Below are 24,362 nucleotides of genomic sequence, written 5' to 3' on the forward strand. Positions count from 1 at the left end.
CAGCAGCGCTGCTTTCTCCAGGCTCCAGCAGACCTGCCTTCATGCAGTCCTTCCCTCATTACCTCCAAGGCACCCAAAAACCTGTTGGAGATGAAGGGTGCAGCTCTGCAGCCCTTCATGTGAGCAGATGCTGGATCTAACCAAGGGTTAACCCACCTCCTCTTCCACCCTGTAATCTGCCTGTCTCTCCTCCACTGTGTGCCTCATTTCTGCCCCTTTTTCAGCTACAGCAGCTGCCGAGCTCATGCCAGCCAAAATGCCTTGCATCTCCCTGGCTACTTGGCATTCCCTGCTGCGCTCACCCTGCATCCCCCAAAGCGGCGTTCCCAGGGATCTGTTTAAGAACGCACTGAGCGAAAAAGGGATTTCTCCAACTTAAAGTGCATCTTCTTTGATTTGTGGAGGGTTGTGTTTATTTTACTTCAGTGAGAAAGTGGGAAACATTTTAGTGTGTGCTAAACAAACCCCGACTTAAACAAAAGCACAGTCATGGTGGACACACGTTTTGCCATTCCCATCAGAGAGCCTGCCCTTGGCTTCTCAGCTACACACTTAGAAACATGATGTCTGCTGGCATCCTTCATTAAGGTATCTGAACATGCCTTCAGTCTGCTTCACTGTATTTAGAGACTTCTTTCTCACAGCCAGAGGCTACTGACAAGTAATTCATCTTTTCTTCCTTTGAACAATTCATCTTGGAGATGTGTGGCTGCTTCAGCATTCACATGGGATATGCCTTCACACTTGTACTATTTCCTACATCATGTTTTAACACAACAGCAAGCGTATGGACATGTCCAAGCACCGCTTGCTCCTGACTGAAAACCTCTGCGTGCCTTTCCTTCTCACCTCAGAAACCCAAGGTCCTCTAGGGACACTACAGACTGGCCCTGCTGCGTGGCAGTCCAGGACCATGATCACTGCAGAGAGCATCTCAACCTCAGACAGAGGGGAGAGGGCAACTCAGCCCAAGGAAGGAAGAGCTTTTGGCCAAGCTGCAGGGCTTCAGCCAAAGGAAAAGACCTCCTCAGCCAGCCTTTTTGGGGGAGAAGCCCACCTACCCATCTAGCAAGACCAATTTCTGGCTTCCTTTGTTCTCCCTGGTTAGAAATTCTTCAGCTGCCCTGTCTGCAAGGGATCATGTGCCCTGGTAGTGAAGCTGTGCAAATGCTGCAAACAGTACACTCCCTGGGGGCAAGCAGTGACAAACCAGTCTGTAAAGTGCAGGTGCTCCTTACAGAGCGACGTCCAGAGGGATGGAGAGTCCATCCAGTAAAATTGAGGCTAAAGACCACTCTGACAAAGGCAGCATCAGGCTGAGAAGCTTCAGCAATAACTTAATCTTTGCTCAAAACATGGATGGAGATGGGTCTCCAGGTGTTGCAAGAAGACAGATAAACCAGATAATCAACATGGTGCTTCACATCTGCAATTTCCCAGAGGTTCCCTCACATGCAAATGAGCGGAAACAACAAAGACTTTCTATCAACCTCCTAAAGTCAAAGGATGATCTGAATGGTCTTTTCCTATTAACAGGAAAAGATTCAGACTGCCCTGGTTTGGGGGTGCCCAAAATCAAGCAGGACACAGGTTAGGAAGAGACTAGTGAGGTCATATCTTGATCAAGATTGAGCAGAGCTTCTCCAGCTTCTCTTCTTGATCAGCTTATCACAGTTCTTCAGAAAGATGTGTCCAGCCATGCCTGCCCCATTCAACAGCAGATGCTGCAGCAAAAGACAGCAGGTGATGAGGGAAACTCACTGTCCCCCCAGATTCAGGATTTTCAGCAGGGATGTCCCCACACAGTGTAGATCCTGGCCCCCCACACCCAGAAGTGCCTTGGTGTTTGCCACACGGGCTGACAGGTCTCCAAGATGCTGTGCTTGGGGAAAAGCCAGAAGTGCAATCCTTTGTCACCAGCATGCTTAACTGGTGACCTTTCCTGGGATCAAGGAGCATCAGTGTTCCACATTGACCATTCTCATCCGTTGGACAGGTCTGGAGAGGGGTTAGGGATTCAAGTCAAAGCGTGGACTTCTATCATGGGTGCCAGGTTAAGGGACAACTCACGGGCTTCAAGAAAACCTCTTGCCTCTCTTCTGAGCCTCAGGAGGACTTGGGGCTTCCTGGAACTTGCTCTTCAGCAGGAACCACAGGCAGAAGAAACAACCATCCAACATGGAAAAGAAGTTCCTGCAGGAGACCAACGCTGAAGTCCATCAGGAGCACTGATGCCATCTAAGACAGCCTCTCAGGGGAAATCAGAGCTTCTAAGCTACAAAAGCTTCAGAAGAAATAGCTCCAGAGAAAAAAGATGCAACTTGAATTTGAAACTAAAAGGCTTTGCTTCAGCTCAGCCAAGAAACTGAAGGGTGCACAGCCCATACATACAGAAAGGCTGTATGGGAGGAGAGTGTTGCCTGATCTCACTCCTGTGGATGCAGGAGGTACGTTAGCTAGTTAACTCTGCCTGCCCAAGCACCAAGGAGCAGGGACAGGAGCTGGAAAAGACAATGCTGCTGTGACACTGGAGAAATCTGTACCTCCAAGCAAGCATCATTTACTCACTGCTGGAATTTTTTCCTTCTTTTCCCCTTTCTTCTGAAGCTGGCAGGTTTTGCTAGTTGTATTTCTTGTCAAACTAAACAAAGCAGCATGCAGCTTTAGGTCAAACATAATTTTATTTTACTAATCAATATGCAGAGAGAAAAGCAGCTAGAATTAAACAAAACCAAACCATATTTCTTCCATTCCTTACTTACTTTCCGGTGAAGTCCCTCCACCTCACTCTCAAACTGTTCCTTCTCCTGCTTGGTTTGGATCTGTGTCTCTCCCAGAATTGATTCCAGCTCTTCATTGCGCTCAACCAAATCCTCGTGCTCCTGCTTCAGTTTTTGCAGCTTGTGAAGGAGCTGTGAATTCCTGCCCTCGATGTTTTCAATCGCCTCTCGGCACCTACACACCAAAGACCGACATCACCAAGGCTAGAACTGCTATGTAAATGCACTGACACACATCCAAACTGCTTACCACTGGTGAGGAAAAGCCATTGTGTTTTCCACTATGGAATATTTCTGTCCTGCTAATTTTGAGTCTCACATCCAGCATGACCTGTGCCTGCTCTTATTTAGGTGGTGATGCATGGGAATTAGTGGTGACAGGCTCTACACAAGAAATGATGAAGGTCTGGGGAGAAAACTGGTCAGGCGTGAGGATGCTAACAGCAGAGAGGCAATGGCAAATTCAACTGCTTGAGGTGGAGAAACAGGCTTGGGCATTTGAAGGGAAAGAGAGTCAGAGGAATGACATGGGATCAGACCCCCTTTCCTCCTTGAACCTGCTAGAAGAGGCACAGCAGCTTCCTGAGCAGGCCACAGGAGAACGAAGCTTTGACTTCCCTTCAAAATCACAGTTTACATATTTAAGTTTGAAAGCCAAGTGTTTTAGTACACCCCTGGACAGCAACCAAATCCAGAGAAATCTTGCCAGCAGCAAAACAGTTTTGAAAACAACACTGTTGTCTGCAGAGAGCCACAAAAGCCCAACCCTATTCTTCTAGGAAAGCCATAAACTGGAGAAAGTGTCAGAAAACAGCCCATGTTCTTGATACCAAAGGCTACAGACCCACTCAGGACTGCATTACCTCCAAACTTCCTGATTTGGGAGCAGAGGAACAAAGGTAGTACCAAAGAGTATTCTAAAGAATCCAATACTTAAATCCACCCTGCAAGACAGAATACCAGCAACCAGAGTGCCAGATAAGCCACTGTGAAAATACAAGAGGTGAAGGATTTCTACACTGCTCACCTTTTATGAAATGTTTCACTACCCTGATATCTGTCTTCTTGATCTGAGCCAGCTTTGCCTGAAACGCAGTCTCCTTCAATCCTCCCTTCATCCATTGTGCCTTGTGTCTCAAGAGAAAAGGAAAAGTTAGCACATAATTAAGAGTGAAATCTTAGCACAGTGTGATTCCAAAGCTACCGGAGTCTCTCATAAATAAACAGGACAACCAGAAAACATAAGCTACATCATCTACATCTATCTGCATTAGATGATCCACTAGCCATAGGAGCAAAACTCACCCAAGACCCATAATAATATGAAGGCACTAGTGGGTATTAGTTTACGCCAAGAGACATGCTCTACACATTAGTGTATTTGTCAGGCCCAGCATAAATCCTACATCACACCTGCACAGGATGCACTCATGCATACATAGAAAGAACACATGCATTTCTGCACTACAGGCCATGCATCTTCATTTATGGCATGGGGCTGAAATGCAGAGGGGGGGCCTGTTTGCTCAATTTGCTTTCTAGAATGGCAAACAAAAAGCCCTTGAAAATACCTGCAGCGAGGACGCAGCGACTTCTTCAGTCTCGGCTGGCGCAGGCAATGGAAGTCCTTGCTTCTCACTCTTCTGATACTCACAGATCTCCTCTTTGAGCTGTTCAACCTTCAAAAGGAAAACACTTGCTTTTATTTTTGGTGAACATTCATCCTGCTGTCTTAGAGAATTAAAATTCCCCTCAAATTTGCTGTAGATAAACTGCAGATTTATTAATATTAACCACTCAGCTTGAGGGATTGTTTGAAATCATGTGGCTACTCCAGCTGGGTGGCCTCAGACTATTTAGAGAGGTAAAGAGCAATAAAAGGGGGAATGTCACACTGCATTAAAGGGTAAACGATTTTTCTTCATTTACTTCAGTTACTGATCATGCACATGTTGTACCAAACGGGACTGAAGGCAGAGGGCTAGACAGATCACAACCACTACTTCTGAAGACAACTTTTAGTCTTTGCTGTTGTCAATAGGACCAATATAATATTATTATTAGCAGGCAACTGTTCACACCACACAGTCACTTACTCACTCGCACACTCACTCTTGGCTACTGGTTGGAGCAATAGCTGGGAGGCCAACCCCTGCTGTTTACTCAGAAGTGGAGGGTTGTACCGCAGTGGCTTCTGGATGGGTGTTCATGAAGTCCTGCAGACAGTGCTCACCTTCATCAGATGCAGATATAATCCTGTACTCTTCAAGGGTATCCAGCAGCACACGTGGATGCCATCTGAGCCTCACACGGATGATGCTAGGGACCTTGCACAGGTTCAGTGGACCATTAGTGTCCCAGGGTTTTGTTTGTTTGTTGGGGTTTTTTTCAGATTTAACAGCACTGCTAGTCTCTGGAGCTATCAGCCCTTGCCAAGCTTTCACACACCACTGTGATGGGTTGACCCTGGCTGGACACCAGGTGCCCACCAAAGCCGTTCTATCACTCCCCCATCCTCAGCTGGACAGGGGAGAGAAAAATATAACAAAAAGCTTGCGGGTCGAGATAAGGACAGGAGAGATCATTCACTAATTACCATCACGGGCAAAACAGACTCAGCTTAGGGAAAATTAGCTCACTTTTTATTACAAATCAGCCAGAGTAAGGTAAATGAGAAATAAAACGAAATCTCAGAACACCTTCCCTCCACCCCTCCCTTCTTCCCGGGCACAACTTCACTCCCGGATTTCTCCACCAAGCCCCCCCAGCGGCACAAGGGCGACAGGGATGGGGTTTACCGTCATCACATGTTATTTTCTGCCGCTTCACCTCCTCAGGGCGAGGGCTCATCACACTCTTCCCCTGCTCCAACGTGGGGTCCCACCCACGGGAGACAGTCCTCCACGAACTTTCTCCAACGTGGGCCATTCCCACGGGCTGCAGTTCTTCACAAACTGCTCCAGCATGGGTCCTTTCCACGGTGTGCAGTCCTTCAGGCACAGACTGCTCCAGCGTGGGTCCCCCACGGGGTCACAAGTCCTGCCAGAAAACCTGCTCCGTGGGCTCCTCTCTCCACAGATCCGCAGGTCCTGCCAGGAACCTGCTCCAGCGCAGGGTTCCCACGGGGTCACAGCCTCCTTCAGGAACCCACCTGCTCCGGCGTGGGGTCCTCCACGGGCTGCAGGTGGATATCTGCCCCACCATGGACCTCCCTGGACTGCAGGGGGACAGCCTGCCTCACCAGGGTCTTCACCACGGGCTGCAGGGGAATCTTCGCTCCGGCGCCTGGAGCATCTCCTCCCCCTCCTTCTGCACTGACCTTGGTGTCTGCAGGCTTGTTTCTCTTACATGTTCTCACTCCTCTCTCCGGTGGCTGTTTTCCGCGTCCCAACTTTTTTTTCCTTCTTAAAAATGTTATCACAGAGGCGTTACCACTATCACTGATTGGCTCGGCCTTGGCCGGCGGCGGGTCCGTCTTAGAGCCAGCTGGTATAGGCTTGCTCTCTCTCGAACACAGGGGAAGCTTCCAGCAGCTTCTTACAGGAGTCACCCCTGTAACCCCCCCCGCTACCAAAACCTTGCCACATAAAACCAATACAACCACCTTCTCAGCATGCATTTTTACTTTCTTCAGTCTCTTCAGCTTCCATCCACACCCACAGGCACCTGCAGAGCCCGCTCACACAGACTCACTCACACCACACAGACACTGACTGAATCCTGCACAGTTAAGGCTCAATACTCCAACTGGTGGAGCACATGGTAAGAACGAGGTCAGTCTCCCACAGACAACCAAACCAGAGTCAACTGGCCAGCCTGCTCCTCAGCCGGCTGTCCATAACTCGCAGGCAGAAAAAAAAGACTTCAGGATGCAGAATTTCTGTGGCTTGTCATAAAGTACATGTTCAGCTTCTACAAATTAAAAATCATGGTTTTCTAACTTCTATACCAACAGTTAAACCTCATTCCTAAGGAACAAAGGTAATTTGCTTTTAGCTTAACAACATGGTTGGTTGGAAATTATCTCAATCTGGCTATTTTTTTTTTTCTGTACAGAGAAAACAATACTTTATTTGTATCTGTGGGGTTTTTTGTGTATATACAATTCTTTTTTATATATATTTAGAAAAAAAATATATACAGGTGTTTGTATACATAGTGACTGAAAGAAGCAATGTCCTAAAGCAAAGAAAATGTTATTTGGAATAAAAAAAATGTAAACTGAAGTATGTGAACTAAATTACGTAATATTTTTTTGCAGACCCAGAAACAGACTGTCCTGTAAATACAAGGTTTGAGATTACAGATATGCTTAGATGCTGTGCTAAGGAAGAACCAGCAACTTTTTTAAATGCAAGGAACAGAACTACATACTAAAATTTTTAAATCCTCAAATGTGAATAAATTATATTCAATAAAGTAAATCTTTGATATTATTGTAATGAGATCAGCATGGTATTCTCAGAGATACTCATATTACTTTAAAAATACTCATTTTAATCCAAGAGCCCCACAAGGCAGCTGCTGACCTATCTGTGCTGGGATGGTGTAAGTAATTATAGGCTGCTGGCAACCAATTATTGGCTGCTGAAGGACTGATATAAAGAATTTGAGAGTTAAGAACAGAAACAGAATTTGTGCCAAATAACACATTTTAATGGGAAACAGACTGTTATAGTCACTCACTATTGGCAATCTCAGTAAGGAACTATCTTGTTGATAAAAATTATTGCATTCAGAGAATCCTAAATGTAGTACCTCAAGTATTTAACTACTAGTAACGCAACACTAAGCATTTAACTAATAGTAACGTAAGTAATTCACTTAAGAAAGCCCACACAAAATCAAAAGGATTAAGTCTATCTTCTACTGAGCAAATCAACGTAACCACATTTTAATGCAGCCAAGGAGGCGGAGAGGTATCAAAACATGAGCATAAATTTAAAATTGTTTTAAAAATAGCTAGTTTGGGGGTTTAGACTACACTTATTTGCTGTCTTTAATAACAGTCCTCAAGAAAAGGTAGAAATGTTGCTTATTCTGTTTACCCACTTGATTTTTTGCAAACGTTGGCTAGTGACAGAAAGCATCGACCTGATCCTGTACACTGGGCACAGGAAAACATGTCTTTCAGGGCCCTACGCTGCAATCCCTAAAGCACATGCTCAGTTTGAGCACGCACAGTCCCCTCCGTGTTCAGTGGAGCATCAAACTCTTCCTGCACTGAAAGACGCTATGAGAGCCGAATTTTTTCAGGGCTGCAGTAACAGCAGATGCTTTAAAACACTCTTTGGATATTTATTCTGCCTGTTTCCCAAAGTTTATTACTCCACGAGCCGTGAAAGATCAGAACCACAGCTCTGGAAAGACTTGCTATAGAAAAGAGAGGGGAAAGAGAGAGGCAGGACAGGTTAAGGAGTGGAACTGAATGTCAGGAGCCAGCCCAGCAGTGTTGGCCATGCAGAGGCTCGTTGGTGCCATGGCCGACCAGGAGATCCAGCAGCAGGAGATGAGTACTCACCAGATCAAGGAACGCTTTTCTCTCCAAGTCGAGTGTTTGGACCCGTGCTCGCAGCGCCAGAATTTCCTTGTCCAGTTTGCTGTTGTGCTCCATGGCCTTCTGTAGCTCAGTCCTGTCTGTACAGAACAGAAAAAAAAGGTCACCAGCACTGGTTTGGACCTTGACCTCCACCAAGCTCAGAGGGGAGCTAACACATGAATAAGGGTTCTGAAATTGCATTGCCGTTATGCACAGGCGTATGTGTGCAACAGCACAGAGGGGAGTTCCCCGTACATATGGGAACACATTCTCTTACTCACATAGTAGAGGTTTATGTTTCTGGAGATCCAGATTCAACAGCAGTGCTATGTTTATTACAGGAGCACAGCAGACTCTCCATAGTTATTCCAGAGATTCAGTTTACCTCTAGATCATGGCAAATGCCTCACCTCAGATATTTAGGTACGGGTCTGACAGACAACTAGGGTAAGCTTTGAAAAACCCAAACAGCCACATTTCTTATTTTCATCCTAAAATTCATTATTTGCTATGAGCAGAAACACAATCACAGTTAATGTATCAGTGTTGTGCTAGCATTAATATTTATGAAATGGCCTGTACACTAAAAATTATGGTTGCATACCAACCTTCAAGTCTGAATCAATAAACATATGCAACCGTCACACCAATTAATGCAGACTACCTAGTATTTCAAGTGCAAGAAATAGGAAAAGATGTTTGTATTAAAAGCATATTGACATAAACATGTCCAAATATACAGTGGTATCCTAATAAAAACTAATGAGAAGACAGTTTTTCTTACAGAAAAGGTGAACAAAGATTTTTCCCTTTTCAGCTTAATGCTAGGCACAGGAAATTTCAGCTTAAATTTGACTTTTATTTAGGCAAAAATAAAAATATATCTTCTTTCTTGTTGGGAGAGGGTGGGGAACCCAACTCTGCTTCAAACAAGGATTTTGATACTGGATTTTCAGTTTTGTAATTTAAAATAAAAGGCAAGGAACCCCTTCTACCAAACTGTTCATTTTGCTGAAAAGCCCATTTACAACTACAGAAAGCCTTGATAAAATTCTGGATCTTCTCCGCTTGTAAACAGTGTGACTTACCACTCTCTCTCCATTCATTCACCCCTTCCTCCCGGCTCTCAGGTGCTTGCAGGGCTGACCATGAGGCTGATTCTACAAGGATAATAAAGAGACAGTTTTGCTGTGGCAGTCCATTTGTACGCTGCTGAACGCTAAACTCTGCAACATTTTTAATGCACTTTGTTAAATATAGAGTTGAAGGAAAATGAAACAACAAAAAAAAGCAGCAGCTAGCTAGACACACAATTTAAAAACTCTAATCACTGAAAACCCAATAACTGGGCTACAAACTGGCCAGGAGCAATCTTGTATTTTCTCTTCAATACAGGCAAGCAGCTGCAAGTTATCATTGAACGAAAATACACTAAGTGGAGTGTTACTAAAGATCAGAGATTTCATTTTAGGTTTGTATTAGAAAATCAATTTATTTATAGAGCAGTTGCTTCTGAAGCTCATCAGGAGGAGAAGGCATGTAGATATACACCATCGAGGAAGCCACTAAGATGTTATAACACTAATTTTGCACACTAATACTTGCGGCATAATAAACCACACAGACATAACAAGCATTAAACCCTTACTCACAGTTTGGAAAGCCTTATATTCATTTGATATTTAAGAAGATTATAAATACGCAGGCTACAATCCACTGAGAAGAGTCGCTCACTGCAGCCCGTCCATGATCTGGAGAAGCAGTACTGTTTGGAGGCTGCAATACAATGCTCGCTCCATCCCCAGGGACGCACGTGTATCAATCGATACACAAAGCAGACGCCCACGGAGTGCTCATTTCCCTGCCTTTGATTAAAAGGCTGAAAACAATGATTTTGGAGGCTGACTAGAAGGTTTAGCTAGGTCTGAGTGTTGGGCATGAGCTGTGAGGTCAGCATCAGGACCTGCAGTTCACACATAAACCCTACCCAGGTGGTACCAGTCTCCATAAGTCAGTCAGTCTCTGCAAAGGCACATGGGGCAGGAACGTTATCTCATCAGATTTTGCTGTTCTCCACTGAAATTCTGCATCACAGATTTTGGGATAACGTAAGTAACCAAGAGAAAAAGCATCCAGAAATCAGTGTTTTGCTTGGGAAATGTCCTGTAGGAGGTAGCAGTGAAGTACCTGGCTTTAAGGACCACTCCAATAGGAGTTTTATCAAGTAGTTTGATTTCCCACCAGAAAACTGTTTATTTTTACAGTCAGTATTTAAAAATAAATGTAATATTTACGGGCTGGTCAACAACAGTTATTTCAATGAGGAGGTTAAGCAAATATTAGCAGTGATAAGAATCTAACCAGTCACTTCAAGACTGCTGATAAGCTCCAGTTAACGGCTCCTAACAAGGCAGCATCCCGAACATAGCATCTGAAGAACCTAGAGATGAGCAGTCCAGCTGTGCTACCACTGTGTACAATATACTTCAGCTACTCTGTTTCTGGACCAAGTCATGATTTCCTCTCCATCCCCTCCTAGGGCATGAATTTCTCCCTGCATATGAGCCAGGGAGAGGAAGTCAAGACCCTGCTGCTGTAATCACAGATCAGATAACCCCGTGTCTCAGTTTTCCCCACTCAGAATTAATTGATTTGTGACTGTTAACAACTGCATTCTGATATCCTAGGTACAGGATCTCAGGCTAACATCTGACACTGATTTTTCCACATTACAAGCAGAGAGGATACAGGACAGCCTGCCTCCAACTCCCCTGGGTGAGAAGTCCAAGGCTTACACTAACCAGGGGTGGTCTAAATGCAAGCCAGTAATTAGGAGTGGCATGCAGCCACAAAAGAAGCGCTTACCGATTCTGCTCTGCTCCTTTCTTTGTGCATCCAGCTCATCTGTCAACCTCCGGATCTCCTCCTGGGCCATCAGCAGCCTCTGTGTGGCCTCATCCAGATCTCGTTCAACTCTTGCACGTGATGCTTGTTCCCTCTCCAGCTCCTCTCTGTAGAACTAAAACACAGGGGCTAATGCTCCAAAAGAAATGAGATAACCCTCCTGGCGATGCAACCACAAGGCAGGTCCCCCCTCTGCACTACTCCTGGCCCACCAGAACAGGGGCAGCAACACAAACAGAAAGCAGGTGAACTCGGGGAAGCCACTGCAGAGGCAAGAGACAGACACACAGTGAATAACGCTCTTCACCATGGACACATGCCAAAAAGCAGGTGCAGACCAGCATGCTGTGGCTGTTTTCCTACACAAGGCTCTGTTTTTCCCTCCTCAAGACAATGCCATTAATTACAATGCATTTTCAAATACATAATATATGAGGTTTTCCAAGGAGAGGGCTCCACTACACCCCATGACAGTTTGGTCCAAGGACAACTAAATTCTGCACATTTGTGGTCCCATGGCTGTTGTGAGAGCTAGCCCCAAGCCAGCCTCATGCTGCTAACCTCCTCTTCCAGTCTGCACTTGATCCTAGAGTGCAGGAGAAAGACACTGCTCCCACTCACCTGTGATTCTGCAGAAAAGTAATTTCAGCTGATATAAAAAGAGCTATTTCTCACCCCCTTGACTTTGGTCCACTCATCTCCATACCATTAAAGGCAGGTAAGTGCTTATAAGCCAGCCCTGACCCAAAGCTGGTGAGATGTTAACCCTGACTCTCAGCAGAAGCAATTAACTCATGCTTAGCACCAGGCTCATGTGGTTGCACAGCCTGAAGTTCAGAACTCACTCACATCCCATCAGCTAAAAACAATAAAAAAACCTCACAGCATGCTCAAGAACAGACCCACTGCTTGAAATCTAAACTACACACCATGTCATCAGCAAGAAACTGTGCATACGTATTACCTTATTCATTGTCTCTCCAATAAGCTGCGCAGATTCATGCTGTTGTTGGAGTTCATCTTCTAGTGACTGATGAACGTGACCAAACTCATCCTTGCACTGAAAGAGATTTTAATAAATCACCACCACCAGAAAGCATACTGCCATGTATCCCTCAACACCAGTGTGTAGGATTTGCAGTTTCAACATATCTTGATTAGAAGGGGGTTTGTAATCATACCTTATATTTGAAGGGAACATTTCAACCAGACTTATCCCAAATCCTTGTGAAAATCCCTCAGTTGTCTCCGCTAGTACCGGGAACTCCATGGGTTCACTATTTATTTTTTTTTAAACCTCTGATCTCCTTGGCATCTTCCTTTTAGAGCCTGTAGGCTCAGCTTTGCCCAAAGAAATGTATTGGGGCTGAGCATGCTTGACTCACTTTATCAGAGTAACCCTGGCTTACTTCCCCATGTCCCTCTCTTTTGAACCACTTATCAAGATAATGGATTCCTGCTCCCCTGCAGCCTGCACACATAAACCAGCATCAAGGATTTGCTAATGCTCAGGAGGTTGGTTGTCATTATTTTGCACCTTGGCTCTAGAGAGGTGAGTGTGCTTGTACATGCCATGCCTTCTACCAGAGCTCAGAAAGCACTTCCCCATGTATATATTAGAGATGACTACACAAAGATGCATGTTTGTACCCTGGCTTTTTGCATTAGGGAGGATGCATCAAAAAAATCAATTATGCTTGAGCAGTCTAGCTAAAAGCTGCATTCATTACTGTAACAGACAGGAACATATCTGGACCTCCAGCATAAGAGTGAAACAAGTACGTAACAGGTCATTTGCGAATAAGAAAGGCTACACGTTCCAGTAAACAGAGTAACAAGAGCAATTAACCTATTAACCTGTAACACTGCTGTGACTCTAATGATTCTGTAAAACAAGTGTGATGCTACCCCAAACAATGGAGGGCTTAATCAACAGTTTCTAGTTCACAAGCATGGACAGCAATGACATCATCTGGGAAGAATAAACAGTCCGCTTTAGAGGAACTGTTTTCCTGAAAAATAGATCTCCAATATATCTTTCACCTGGTTTTAAAAATACAGAAAACAAGGTGCCCAGTATAAGAACTGCAGAGAAGTTGCATTTGATTAGAAATGAGGAGCATTAAGCTTATAATGTGTTTTGATCACGCAAGAATACATTTTCCTTTAATAAGTCTCATTCCTCTAAACAGCTGCAGGAAAAGTGGGTCAAAGTCAGGTACTTATAGGCCTGTCTACCTACTAGGGGACTCTGGCACCACGTACCAGTAGGAATTCAAGTAAACTCCACATTGTTCTTCACACACAGACAGCCTATATTATTTCCACGTACAAGACTTTGCCTTGGGGCTCTGTCCTTCACCCAGCCCAGGTGCAACAACACTCTCTCCATCTTTATCCAGCATTCAAGACCAGTCTTGTTACAGAAACATGTTCATTACAGGATCATTAGAAAGAAAGGTCCTGAGAAGGGACTGCTAGCAGAAGTCAGCTGCATCCTCAGAAGGACGAGCTCCATGCAAGAAGGTTTGAATTCAACACCAGACTTGCAGGCATCTGCATCCTTCATTTGCCCTGGCCCTACTTCCCTTACTCAGCTGTGGCACTGAAGGAAGAGCAAATCCAGTCACACCTGGTAAACGTTCGGTAGCAAATACAGTTAACTGGCACTTAATTGGAAGGTTACAGCTCTGTCTCCCCTTTTTAACTACAGTGGGGTTTCTATTATGCTGGTCCGTAGGAAAAAATGGTGTGTTGGCAGCAAACATTTGTACCAAGTGACAGGCATTCACGGGCAGATTATTCAGGATTTGCAGAGAGGCATTTTGTATCCAAGAGCAAGAGACAGTGCATTAGCGAAGTTTCTCTGCCTCACTGCAAACAGATTCTTTGATTCCAAGGTGGCTATTTACATCTGAAGGTGTTATTGTACCATGGATGAATCCTGAATGACACCCAGCCCTACAATAGTTAGGCAGACTAGGGCTCTCCAGCCAGAAAGGGATGCCCTTCAGGTCAGTAAAAATCCCAAGTGGCACAGAAAAGGCAGATAAAAAGGCAATTGTTCCCTGCCTCTTAATACAAGAGCTGGAGAGCATCAAACAAAGCCAGGAGATGGTAGGTTGAAACAAAGGAACTTCATGTGACAGTAGCTGAACTGTGAAATTCCTCACTGTTAAGATATTGAGGATATTAAGAAAACTGCATGGGTTTAACAAGCCACCAAATTCATGGAAGATAAAAATTAATCAAGGACTACTAGACACAATGATATAGCCTCTGGTTCAGACACTGCACACCACTGGAGGCAAGGAGAGCATTTGTGATGAACTATCACAACATATTTGCCCTCCTATGACACTGTCTTCTGAGGTTTTGCATTTGCCTTCTGGTGAGATGGCACAACACAGCCCAAACCAAGCTGAGCTTCGCAGCAGGTCTGCCAAGCCTCCCTCCTTCAGCGAGCTCGCCCAAAAAAGGCCAATAAGCTTTTGAACTCCAAACCAGTTTTATCAGAATGAAAAACTAGAAACTTAAAACTGTAGAAAGTTCAAGACAGTGACAGAAGATGAGACAGCAATGAATTGGTCTTCCACCTGCTTGTGTCCCAGCCAACTCCAACTTCAAGGTCACCAAACCCTGCCAGTCCTCTCTGTCCCCAGGAGGGCTTTCCTATGAATCCTGGCTGGCTGCGCTTTGCAGGGGCTGCAGCTCCTGGCCCTCTTGCATCCCCCTTGCAGCCTGGAGCCTTCTCCCCTAAGCTCACCCACTGGGTCCCCAGGCAGGAGCAACCCCTCTCCCTCCAGACAGGCAACCTTGCCTGGAGACTTCTGAAGCGGCAGGAGGAGACTGGGAAAAAGAAGAAAAACTTAACACTGTATCACAAATACTGCAGGGCTAAACAGGCGGTGGACCTGACCCAGTACAGCAATTTTTGTGCTCCTCTACATCTGACAGCCATTGCTGTCAGAATTAAGTTATGGATGAGGCCAGTAAGCACAGCAATGTGGAAGAAACAGCTATGAGAACCAAGCAGTTCCTGGGCTCCAGTTGCCTGAAATGGCCATATTCAGGAGTAGATGGAAGTCAGGGGCCTTGGTGGGAGGGAGATCTCCCTAAGTGAAGTGATCGGTCACAAACTGTCTCTCCAACAGACAGTAGCTGCTGCTGCTCCTCCACCATTTGTCAGTGCCCTTCATCTCGACCTCAGAAAGCAAAAAATCAAGACATGGATGGTCCTCTATAACCTGCCAATCATCAAGTCATGCTGTGAAATTTATTTACTGAACTCAGTTTGTAAGCAGAGGTTTGCTTAACTTCCATCCTCTAGCTCAGCAGCTAGAAGACAAGGGAAGAGATTTTCTTAAATTAATGATTTTCAGGGGAACTCGGTCATCTGAAATTAAATACTGGATCATCAGGAAATCTGGATTAATAGAAAGTCATTATTGCTCAGTGAAGATCCTCAGACCAACTATATCACACTCTTCAATGTTCTCTGTTAAAATTAATCCTGTTCACTATCACTATGCAAGATGTGGGAGCAAATCAAGTGTAAAGACACAAGTGTGAAAACTAATAAAGAAATGAACTTCAGCATTAAGAATCCACAGCATCCTCATAGATAGGAGAAATATTTTTACTTTAAAAAGTATCTCAGAGACATCCTTTTCCCCAGAACACTTTCAGTCAGCCTGAGAAGCTAAAGCAGGAGGTACCTGAAGCTGTGCCGCACACAGCCTGTCTATGTAGCTGTGTGAATTCAACTTCTGATCTGCAATCTCCAGTTTCTCCAGCAGCGTCGTTCTTTCCACCAGTAAATAAGCAATCTGTTCACTGGCATTACTGTGAGCTATTTCGGACAAGCCTTCCTGTTCCAGCATCTCCTCGACCTCCTTCAGCTGGGCTTCTGCAAGACAAGGCTTTCTGTGAGCAGAGGAACAAACGAAGCCCAATTCCTTCCAGATCTGCATCCTAGCTCCTCTAAACGCTCCCCACCACAACAGCCCTGGAGCTCACCAAGAGCTCATAAAACATGTAGTCTCTTCTCATGCTTCTCACCTCCCTTTCTGCCTCCTATCCCCTGTTCTTATCTCAGCACCATTCCCACTGTCCCAATGTTTCTGATCTGCTCCAATGTTTCTCCTGACATCTATTACCCTGCCTGCCAAGCAAGTGATAGGACCTGCTACGTCTAGACTGAGTTCTCCTGCCTTGTTTTAAGTAGGGGAGTTATTATGACCATTTTCTTCTACCCAGCAGCTAAGCTTCACCAACCTGGTTATCCTTGACCCTTTTAACCCTTAATACAGCTTGGTGGAAACAAAACAACAGATTAAATAGGCATTGAGAGAAACCAAACAGATGGACATGCAGTCACATAAACATTTTCTTTGGAAGAAGTGACATAAAATCACTCATATAAGCATATAAGCACCATATCACTCATATAAGCAGAGCATCACTATTTTCCTAAGGACTGTTTGGTAGGGAGGTAGATCTGAGTATCTTTTATTTTTCCCCATGCACAGCAGTGATGCGCAGCAGCACCTGGTGCACTGCGCACAGCCCATGGGGGAGATTGGGGTGCTGTATCCCATGTGATATGGTAGGAAAGCACAGTGGGGAACCAACGAGGGTCTGAAGCGGAGTTAGAGAAACAGCACCCCGTGGGCACAAAGGGACTCAGAGTACTTCTTAAAACATGACCTTAGAAATCACTCCCTGAACAGGATTCCTGACCCATTCCTCCAAAACCAGCTATAAACACAGGCTAAGGACTGCTTGTGGTAACACAGACCTGTTATTTGAAGGTGTCTTGTAGGATTAAAGGAGCAAAAAAATCGTTTTAGAGTTAAACTTCCAATTCTTCACCATTTATCCCAAAATTATAGCTGGGAAGCCTCTGTACTGGCCTCCAAGGCAAAGAGATGACAACGACCTTTGCAAGAGAAGTTGGTTTATAGCTAGGCATCATTGTGTTTGTGCAAAAAACAGTTGTTAAAAAGAGTCCCTCGTTTGCATGGTTGGAAATTTATCTGCCAGGAGAATATGAGGAACCTTTAGTCTCCCACATTGTCAGGGCAGCAACGCGTGCACTGGATCCAGTAGCTTGTTAAGCTAAGGAAGGGTTTTTCAAAACCTCCCTATGTAATTCATATCAAAAAGAAAACCAACAAACGCTGCTCCCAATTTCGAGTCCAAACCAGATTATAAAGGTTTCCAAGTGCTGTAGGGTAGGAACTGGGGTGACTTGTGGGTTTTGTATGGAGGAAAGAGGAATATTCATGCTCTTTCACTGCTTAGGGAGCTAGAGTTAGACACCTAAAGTTAAGCAGAGCAAATATTCCTCATACTGTTACACAGGATACATGCACAGCTCTGGACAAGTCTGTTCCTCATTTCCACACACTGGATTTAACAGAGGACCCAGTGCAATCACATCCTAAGGCTCAAATCAATCGCATGTTTCCACTCTGCATTTTGCAGTCAGCTCTGTCCAGCCCTGTGGATGGAAAACAGCCTGTGGCTTCCCGTTCGCCTTCCCCTGTGGTTATAAATTACAGCTTGTTCAATGAAGAGGTCAAACATGGCTGACTTGCAGCTTTCCTGCATGAAGCTGAGCAAAACATTGCATTTTGCAATTTAAAAGTAGCTAGCCACTTGCTCCACATGCATTATGAAGAAACCACAGCTCATACTAAACTGAACTCCCCCTTGCCTCCAACCTACCTTGCAGTTTCCTCCCACATTTTTGCCAAATCCCATCTAAAATAAGCCAAAAGCAGATCTGCTTTATGGCCAGAAACGGGACAACCATCTCCATTTAGAACCAATGGTCTGAACTCACATGGCTGGCTTCTGCATTGACAGTTTCGCTTGCAAGTACTTCCCTTACACCCAACCTGCAAAACAATATTAAGCAGTATAGTTTGGGGTAACAGAACCTAGAAATTTTGCACAGGCTGAAGAGGAAAAAAGATTTGTGAGGATGAAGGGAGTCTACCATACACAGCACAGATTACCTGCTTGTAAAAGCCCACTAATTTCTTACAAGTATCTCAAACGCCTTCCCTACCACATCTAACATGTCCTAATTGAGAACAGCAAATGCCTCATACAAGCAACATTATACCAGTGCACTGATGTGTTCCCACTAGCAAGTATCTCCTGCGCCACCTCTGCAGTTGCTTCTTTGGAAGCGAGTTTTATATTTGCAAAGGTCTCTTACCCCAGGAAGTTTCTCAGAAATAAGCAGTTCACCAGTATCCTCACACCCACCACAGAAGCTGCATCCTCTCGTCCATGCTGGGTACGTTTAAGCAGTACAGCTGTTACAATAAACAAGCTCAGGCCACAACTATTTATTCTTTTTGTTTCACTTTTTAAACAAATTGAGGCAAGCCCCCAACAGCGTTGTGTTTTACTGCTATTACATTTGTTTTTCAGAAAGGCTTTTGGTAATGCAGCACATGAGTTATCGATCTGCCCTCCAAAAACACTGAGGCGTATTCGACAAGAACCATTGGAAATGGATTGTTAACTGCCTCGAGGAAAGGAAAAATTTCACTCTGGGCAGAGGTACCAAATGAGGTGAAGCTCAGATCAATAGCTCAACACAAAACCAGAAGTGGCTGCTCTCTGCAGTAACCCTTTGAGCCTGTTCCACCCAAGAAGTAAATGTGTAAGTAGAAACTTACTTTTTAGCATCAGAAACAGGTTTTAGCAGATCGAATTGCTCCCAGCAATCCTCAGACCAAGCAGAGCTTCTGATCTGTTTGGCTGCTTTTGGAAGAGGGAGCACGCTCAGCCCCGAGAGCCTACCCAAGTGATCTCCTGCATCTACCCAAGTCTTTGCCCCTTCCCTTCCTGAGCTCTCAGCTCCCCAAAGCTGGGACTCCCAGCTGCCACTACAAGCAAGATCAGGACAGATCCTGTCCATTCACAGGTCAGACCCCTCCTTTGTACCACAGGCTTGAACCAGCCTCTGTCCTCAACTGCCCTTTCCCATCTGAACTCATTATCATTTCAAGCCTCCCAAAAGCTCCCTACCACCATCCTCTGTTCTTGCCTTGTCCACACTTTTGTTTAACAATCCCAGTAGACCAGGGTCTGCCTTTCCACAAGAGCCTTCTCCAGCCCCATTTCCAGCCTCATCTGCAGTATCATCTTGTCCCTGCTAAAGACAACCAGCTGCCCTGCAAAAATAAGAAGGGGGGTAAAGACCCAGAGGACAACCAACTTCTAGTTCAAGACCTTCAGCCTGTCCTACACCCCACAGGGCTCAGGAGGCATCTCTGGGTTGGCTTGCACAAACTCTGCTGAGAAGCAGAGGCCCAGGGAATAGACACAGCGATGCAGCATCGAACCCTGCAGCAGAGGTACATTAGAGACCTGGAGCAGGCAAAGGCCTGACAGAAGTCTTTGAGAAAGTGCAGTAGCTAAAGCACAAGCACATCCATGTGCTCTGTGCTAGAGATGGCCAGTGGGTTTTTTTGTGAAGCAGCTGACCTGCGAAGCAAAAAGCCAGTCCCTCAAGAAAACAATCTACAAGCATCCCAAAACACACCAGTGCTGGCATCCCTCATTGCAGAGGACAGCCTGGTGGAAGGCAAGGCGTCATCCACTGCCCAGATCACTGAACTATCAATGCATATCGCAGGACCACAGCTAATGCCATCAGTAAGGTAATAACAAGTCTTAAAAACCAAAGTCTGACAGCAATATCCCAAAGCAAATTCCTCCAGAAAGCTGCACAGAAACACCGTATGACACCAAAGCACTGCAGAACCACAAAAACCCCTCAGGGATGGCTTGCTTGCAATTAGCAACCCACTAGGGTAATAGACATGGATCTCTGTTTCCATTCGAGTGTTAATCATTGCTCAACAGCTACAAGAATCCCTAAAAAATGGGAAGAGTCCAAAGCAGCAGAGCCACTACGAGGAAATAAATGGAAACCCAGCTTTTGGGACATTTTTGTCATTCGCCTGCCACCTCGTGGGGAAGATGAGACAAGAACCAGTAATTAAGTTTTCTGCCACAGCTATGCTCACAAAGGCTCATTAGTCATTTAAACCCTTGCATACCAGCGTTTTCAACACTAAACGATGGCTTTACATGCCCAGAGGAACCAGATTTTCAGGCAGTGCTTAAGCACACCCATCTTTGAAAAGTCTCTCCCATCAGATGTGCAACCTGAAACCCACAGGGTGGCCAAAACTGAACAGATACTCAAAACTGCAATTGATTTCCCCAAACTCCTACATTTGCTGCCCCAAATAAAGCATGCGTAACAAAGAAACTGTTCAAGCTGTGCTATCACCCCCAACTTTACCTTAGGCCTGGGATAATACGCACCACAAAAGGAGTTAATGAGAATGGTGTGCTACTAGCAGTACTCAAAGCACAACAGAAGACTAGGAATACTGAAGAAAATCAAGAACTAAACTCAGTAAAATATATCTGCCCTTACTGAAAGGGATCCCAGGGTTTGAGAGGAAAGCAAATTACCTGAAGTGAAATATAAGTGAAATACCTTCTTTTAAACAAAATGACTATACTAAAATAAGCACACACAAGTTTTGAATCACCATCACAAACACACCACTGTCCTTCAAAGTTGTTTTAAAAAACGTGGACTTTGTCTAAACCAAAGCCAACAGCAAATTCACTGACTTCAGTGGGAACACAGCTCAACGCTCCATTACCCGGGGAGTCACTGTCAAATAATTCAGAGTTTGAAAACAAACAGAACCATCAACTCTGTTCTCCAAACAGCCTCTGGAAGATGCTTAGTGCAACAACAGAGCCACATGAAGTGAGAAACTGTCCAATTCACTGAATAAAGGCAGTAAAAGCAGACAAGAACCTCTAAGTCAATTACAAATCAGTTCTAGTATTTCATTAACACTTCTGCCAACCTCCCAAACAACATACCATGCAGACTGGTCTAGCAGAACTCACTGAGAAAGGCTGCTCTCCTCTCAAAGAAGCTTTAAACCAGCTCTGCTGAAAGACCTGTACACCACTACCTGTCAATGCATCTCCTCGGACCGTGTTTTGGAGGGAAAGGATTACCCCGCTGCAGCTGCAGCCGTGTCAGCTCAAGCCTGAGCTGTTCATTTTCTTTTTCATATTCGGTGGTGATAGCATCCCGTTCCTCCGTCAGGTTACGGACGTGACCCACATAGCTTTCCACCTAGAAATAAAAGAAGACATCGCTATACCTGAGCGCATTCACCAATGCCTCGCCAGCAAGTTGTTGGCACAAATAGCTCTTCATCCCCCACGTTTACAGAATAAACTCACACATCTGTAGGACACTACTTCTTTATGCCTTGGTAACATCTGGGGATGTTAAAAACTTGACTGAAAGTTCTGGAAGGTGGGAGGGGATGGAGGTACAAAGGTGCTGGGATGTGGAGGACTCTCAACCCCGGCTCTGTGGGAGACACTGGGCTCTCTAGGTGCTTGTTGGTACCCCAACACGAGGAACTGGGCTGCACACCCGTGAGTTCTTGAGGGCAAGAGAAAGCAGCTTTTGGCTGGGAACACCCGTGAACCTGCTGCCGCAAAAAAAGAGGGGGAAACGGGAGTGTTTAGGCCCGGAGGAGTTAAAAACCGACGGGTAACTCTGGCGCCTTCTCCCGGCCCTTACGTCTCTCATCTCCTCGGCCCGCCGCCGTTCCAGGTCGCCGAGCCGGGCCTCGGCGCGTCGCAGCAGCCGCCAGGCCAGGCCCAGCTGCTCCTCGGCCGGGGCGGCGGGGTCGGCGCCCTCCGCCCGCAGCCAGCGGCGGACGGTCTCTGCCGGTACCGGGGCCTCCGCCTGCGGGGGAACCGAGAGGAACCGTGAGCGACGGGGACCCACCGGACCAACCCGCCGCCCCCCCCCCACTCCCCGAGCCCGGGCACCCACCGGGGCGGCGGCGGCCGCCTCCATGGGGGGCGGGCCTAGGCCGCCGCCCGGCCTCTCCCGTCCCCATGGCAACGGGGGGCGGGCCCACGCCTAAGCCACGCCCCTCCGCTCGTCGGGACACGCCCCCTCGCGGCAGGCGCGGGGCGGTGGCAGCCAGGGTCCCTCTTCTCCTTCGGGTGACCCAGGAAGGAGACGTGTCCCACTCCTGACCACCACACCGGTGGCGTTTGGGGCCTCCCTGTCTCCACCCACCCTTCAAGTCCACCGCACGATCAAAGGGATGTACCGAAACGCTTACGGCTAGCACCAAAAACCAAGCAAAAGGGGCTGAAGGTTTTTCCGATTTTCTTCGGAACCCCCATGTGAAGCTGCGGGAGATGACGGACTTCCCCCGAGGTAAAGCGAGCACCTACATGAAACTGAGACGGAGAAACTGCAAGGGACAAAGCAGGCTTCGTCCTGCAGAGCTGACTCACCAGTTGAAGGCGCTGCTCAAGAGGACGGTAGGCAAAGACCAAGACGTGGAGAGGAGGCACAGTGAGGACCTTCGATGGAGCAGAGCCTGGGATCCTCAGAAAGCGACATAGAGATGGCCCTGGACCTGCAGGAGCCGCTTCCTCCTCATGGTACCACACCAGACATCCCCAAAGGGAAGGGATGGTGCCCAAACACTGCCAGCGCTAGAGATGTTGGTGAGATGTGAGCTCCCATCCTCCCAAACAGGACCATCACCAACACCGGATCGGGATGGCTGTGGCTTAGTTCGAGCTTTCAAAGTCTCCCCAGCCTGGGCTTCAGCACCCTCCTGAAGACAGAGGGGCAGACATTACGCAGGGAAGCCCGCAGCCCTGTTCCTGAGTCGCACGGTGCAGCCCCTTGAGACTCCCGCAGCGTCCAATGCCCAAGTCTTCTCCAGGAAAAGTTCAGATTATTTCTCTCCTTCACAATTACCTGACACAGGAAGTCCCAAATACTCCAGACAGCAGTGTTTGCACTTCTCCCACCCCTTCTGCCAGCACTCCTGCAAGGGCACGTTCAATTTACACAAGTTTTTATACTCTCATCTTTGCTGGCCCACCCCTGGTTGGAAGTGTGAGACTCCAAATAAAGACAACAGAAACCCCTAAACTAGCAGGACTCAGCGTGCACATCAGTTACGTACTGGAAGACGAAGACAGGCAGCTCTCAGGGCCCGTGAGCACATCAAACATGCGCAGGATGTTCCATCATCTTCTCCTTCCCCTATTTGCACGTCTCCAATGGGCACTTCCCACATCTACGCACAACAGTCTCCGCTGCACTTCTCTCTCCACCTTCTGCAGGTGTCAGTCCCAGCCACTAGAAGTCATTAGCTCCTTCTCCCAACTCAGTTACTAGCTGGATCTCAGCCCTCCTGACTCATCTGGACTGTTTCTCCCATCACTAAACATATCATACTCCTTTAGTGTTCCAATGCTCCCTCCTGATCCGCTGAGCCCATCCTCATGCTCTTTTCTTGCCCTGCTGGGTTTCTCTTCCTCATTTTATGAGCATACCTCATTTTCAGGTGGTCGTAATCACTACAAAAGTACCGCTGTCTTCTTGAATGGTCGGTGGTTTTAAATAGCAGTCTCACCTCTGGAGAGGCTTCAAGTGCAAGAACAGCGTTCTTGTGCGTTACTGTGTCTTTACAGACTTCCAGCAAATTTATTTCAAAGAAAGCGTGTAAATAGGCACACAATGGACAGCGGGAGAGCTGCAGTTAAGTTTTTTTACCACAAAATTACACACTTTGCTTCCTGCAAGCACGAGAATATATGCTTAGAAGTTGGTAATCGTATGGAAGCAGGCTTTAGAGAAAATGAGGAACATCCCGGTTCTAACTCCATGCAAATAGCCAAGAGGCAGTTCTCCTCCCAAGGCTGATCACCACTACCCCATCCACTTTCACCTCCCCACCCTCACCACCTATTCCTTTTCTCCCACCTCTTGCCCTCAAGCCACGCTCAGAGACCACCCACTTCCTTGCCTTTATTCCCCACCAGCAACCTATGAACACCCAAGATGGAAGGAAAACCTTGAAACAGCTGCTTTAGGGACACTGCTACAATACCTATTTTTTTGAACCGTGTTTCTGAGCAGAGTTCCTGAAGCATAGATCCACTGGATCTCCCCTGGAGCAACAGAAGCTCTCCAAAGTTGTTACCACCTCATTCGCCTTCATCTTTTGCCACAGTTGTTT

General features: G+C 46.3%; 1 protein-coding gene across 10 annotated transcripts in view; it reads right to left on the minus strand.

Annotated features, from left to right (window-relative positions):
- The window catches only part of CCDC30 (coiled-coil domain containing 30), a 38,048-nt gene extending 15,866 nt beyond the window's left edge, over nt 1-22,182 (minus strand). For 2 of the 10 annotated variants that reach the window (XM_069780418.1, XM_069780410.1), the window contains exons 1-11: nt 22,142-22,180; nt 21,884-22,051; nt 21,304-21,424; nt 15,942-16,132; nt 12,188-12,283; nt 11,185-11,338; nt 9,408-9,479; nt 8,302-8,417; nt 4,352-4,459; nt 3,808-3,914; nt 2,763-2,955 (exon numbers count right to left, since the gene is read on the minus strand). In XM_069780418.1, coding sequence (XP_069636519.1) covers nt 2,763-2,955; nt 3,808-3,914; nt 4,352-4,459; nt 8,302-8,417; nt 9,408-9,479; nt 11,185-11,338; nt 12,188-12,283; nt 15,942-16,132; nt 21,304-21,424; nt 21,884-22,051; nt 22,142-22,165 — 1,350 coding nt within the window. In that variant the 5' untranslated portion in view covers nt 22,166-22,180. Of the gene's footprint in view, nt 1-2,762; nt 2,956-3,807; nt 3,915-4,351; nt 4,460-8,301; nt 8,418-9,407; nt 9,480-11,184; nt 11,339-12,187; nt 12,284-15,941; nt 16,133-17,955; nt 18,116-21,257; nt 21,425-21,534; nt 21,795-21,883; nt 22,052-22,141 lie in introns of those variants that run through there. The other 8 variants (XM_069780412.1, XM_069780411.1, XM_069780409.1 and 5 more) reach the window with 8 other exon arrangements.
- Nucleotides 22,183-24,362: the final 2,180 nt, after the last annotated feature.

The sequence above is a fragment of the Haliaeetus albicilla genome, chromosome 4 (assembly GCF_947461875.1).
Source record: "Haliaeetus albicilla chromosome 4, bHalAlb1.1, whole genome shotgun sequence".
Classification (NCBI taxonomy): domain Eukaryota; kingdom Metazoa; phylum Chordata; class Aves; order Accipitriformes; family Accipitridae; genus Haliaeetus; species Haliaeetus albicilla.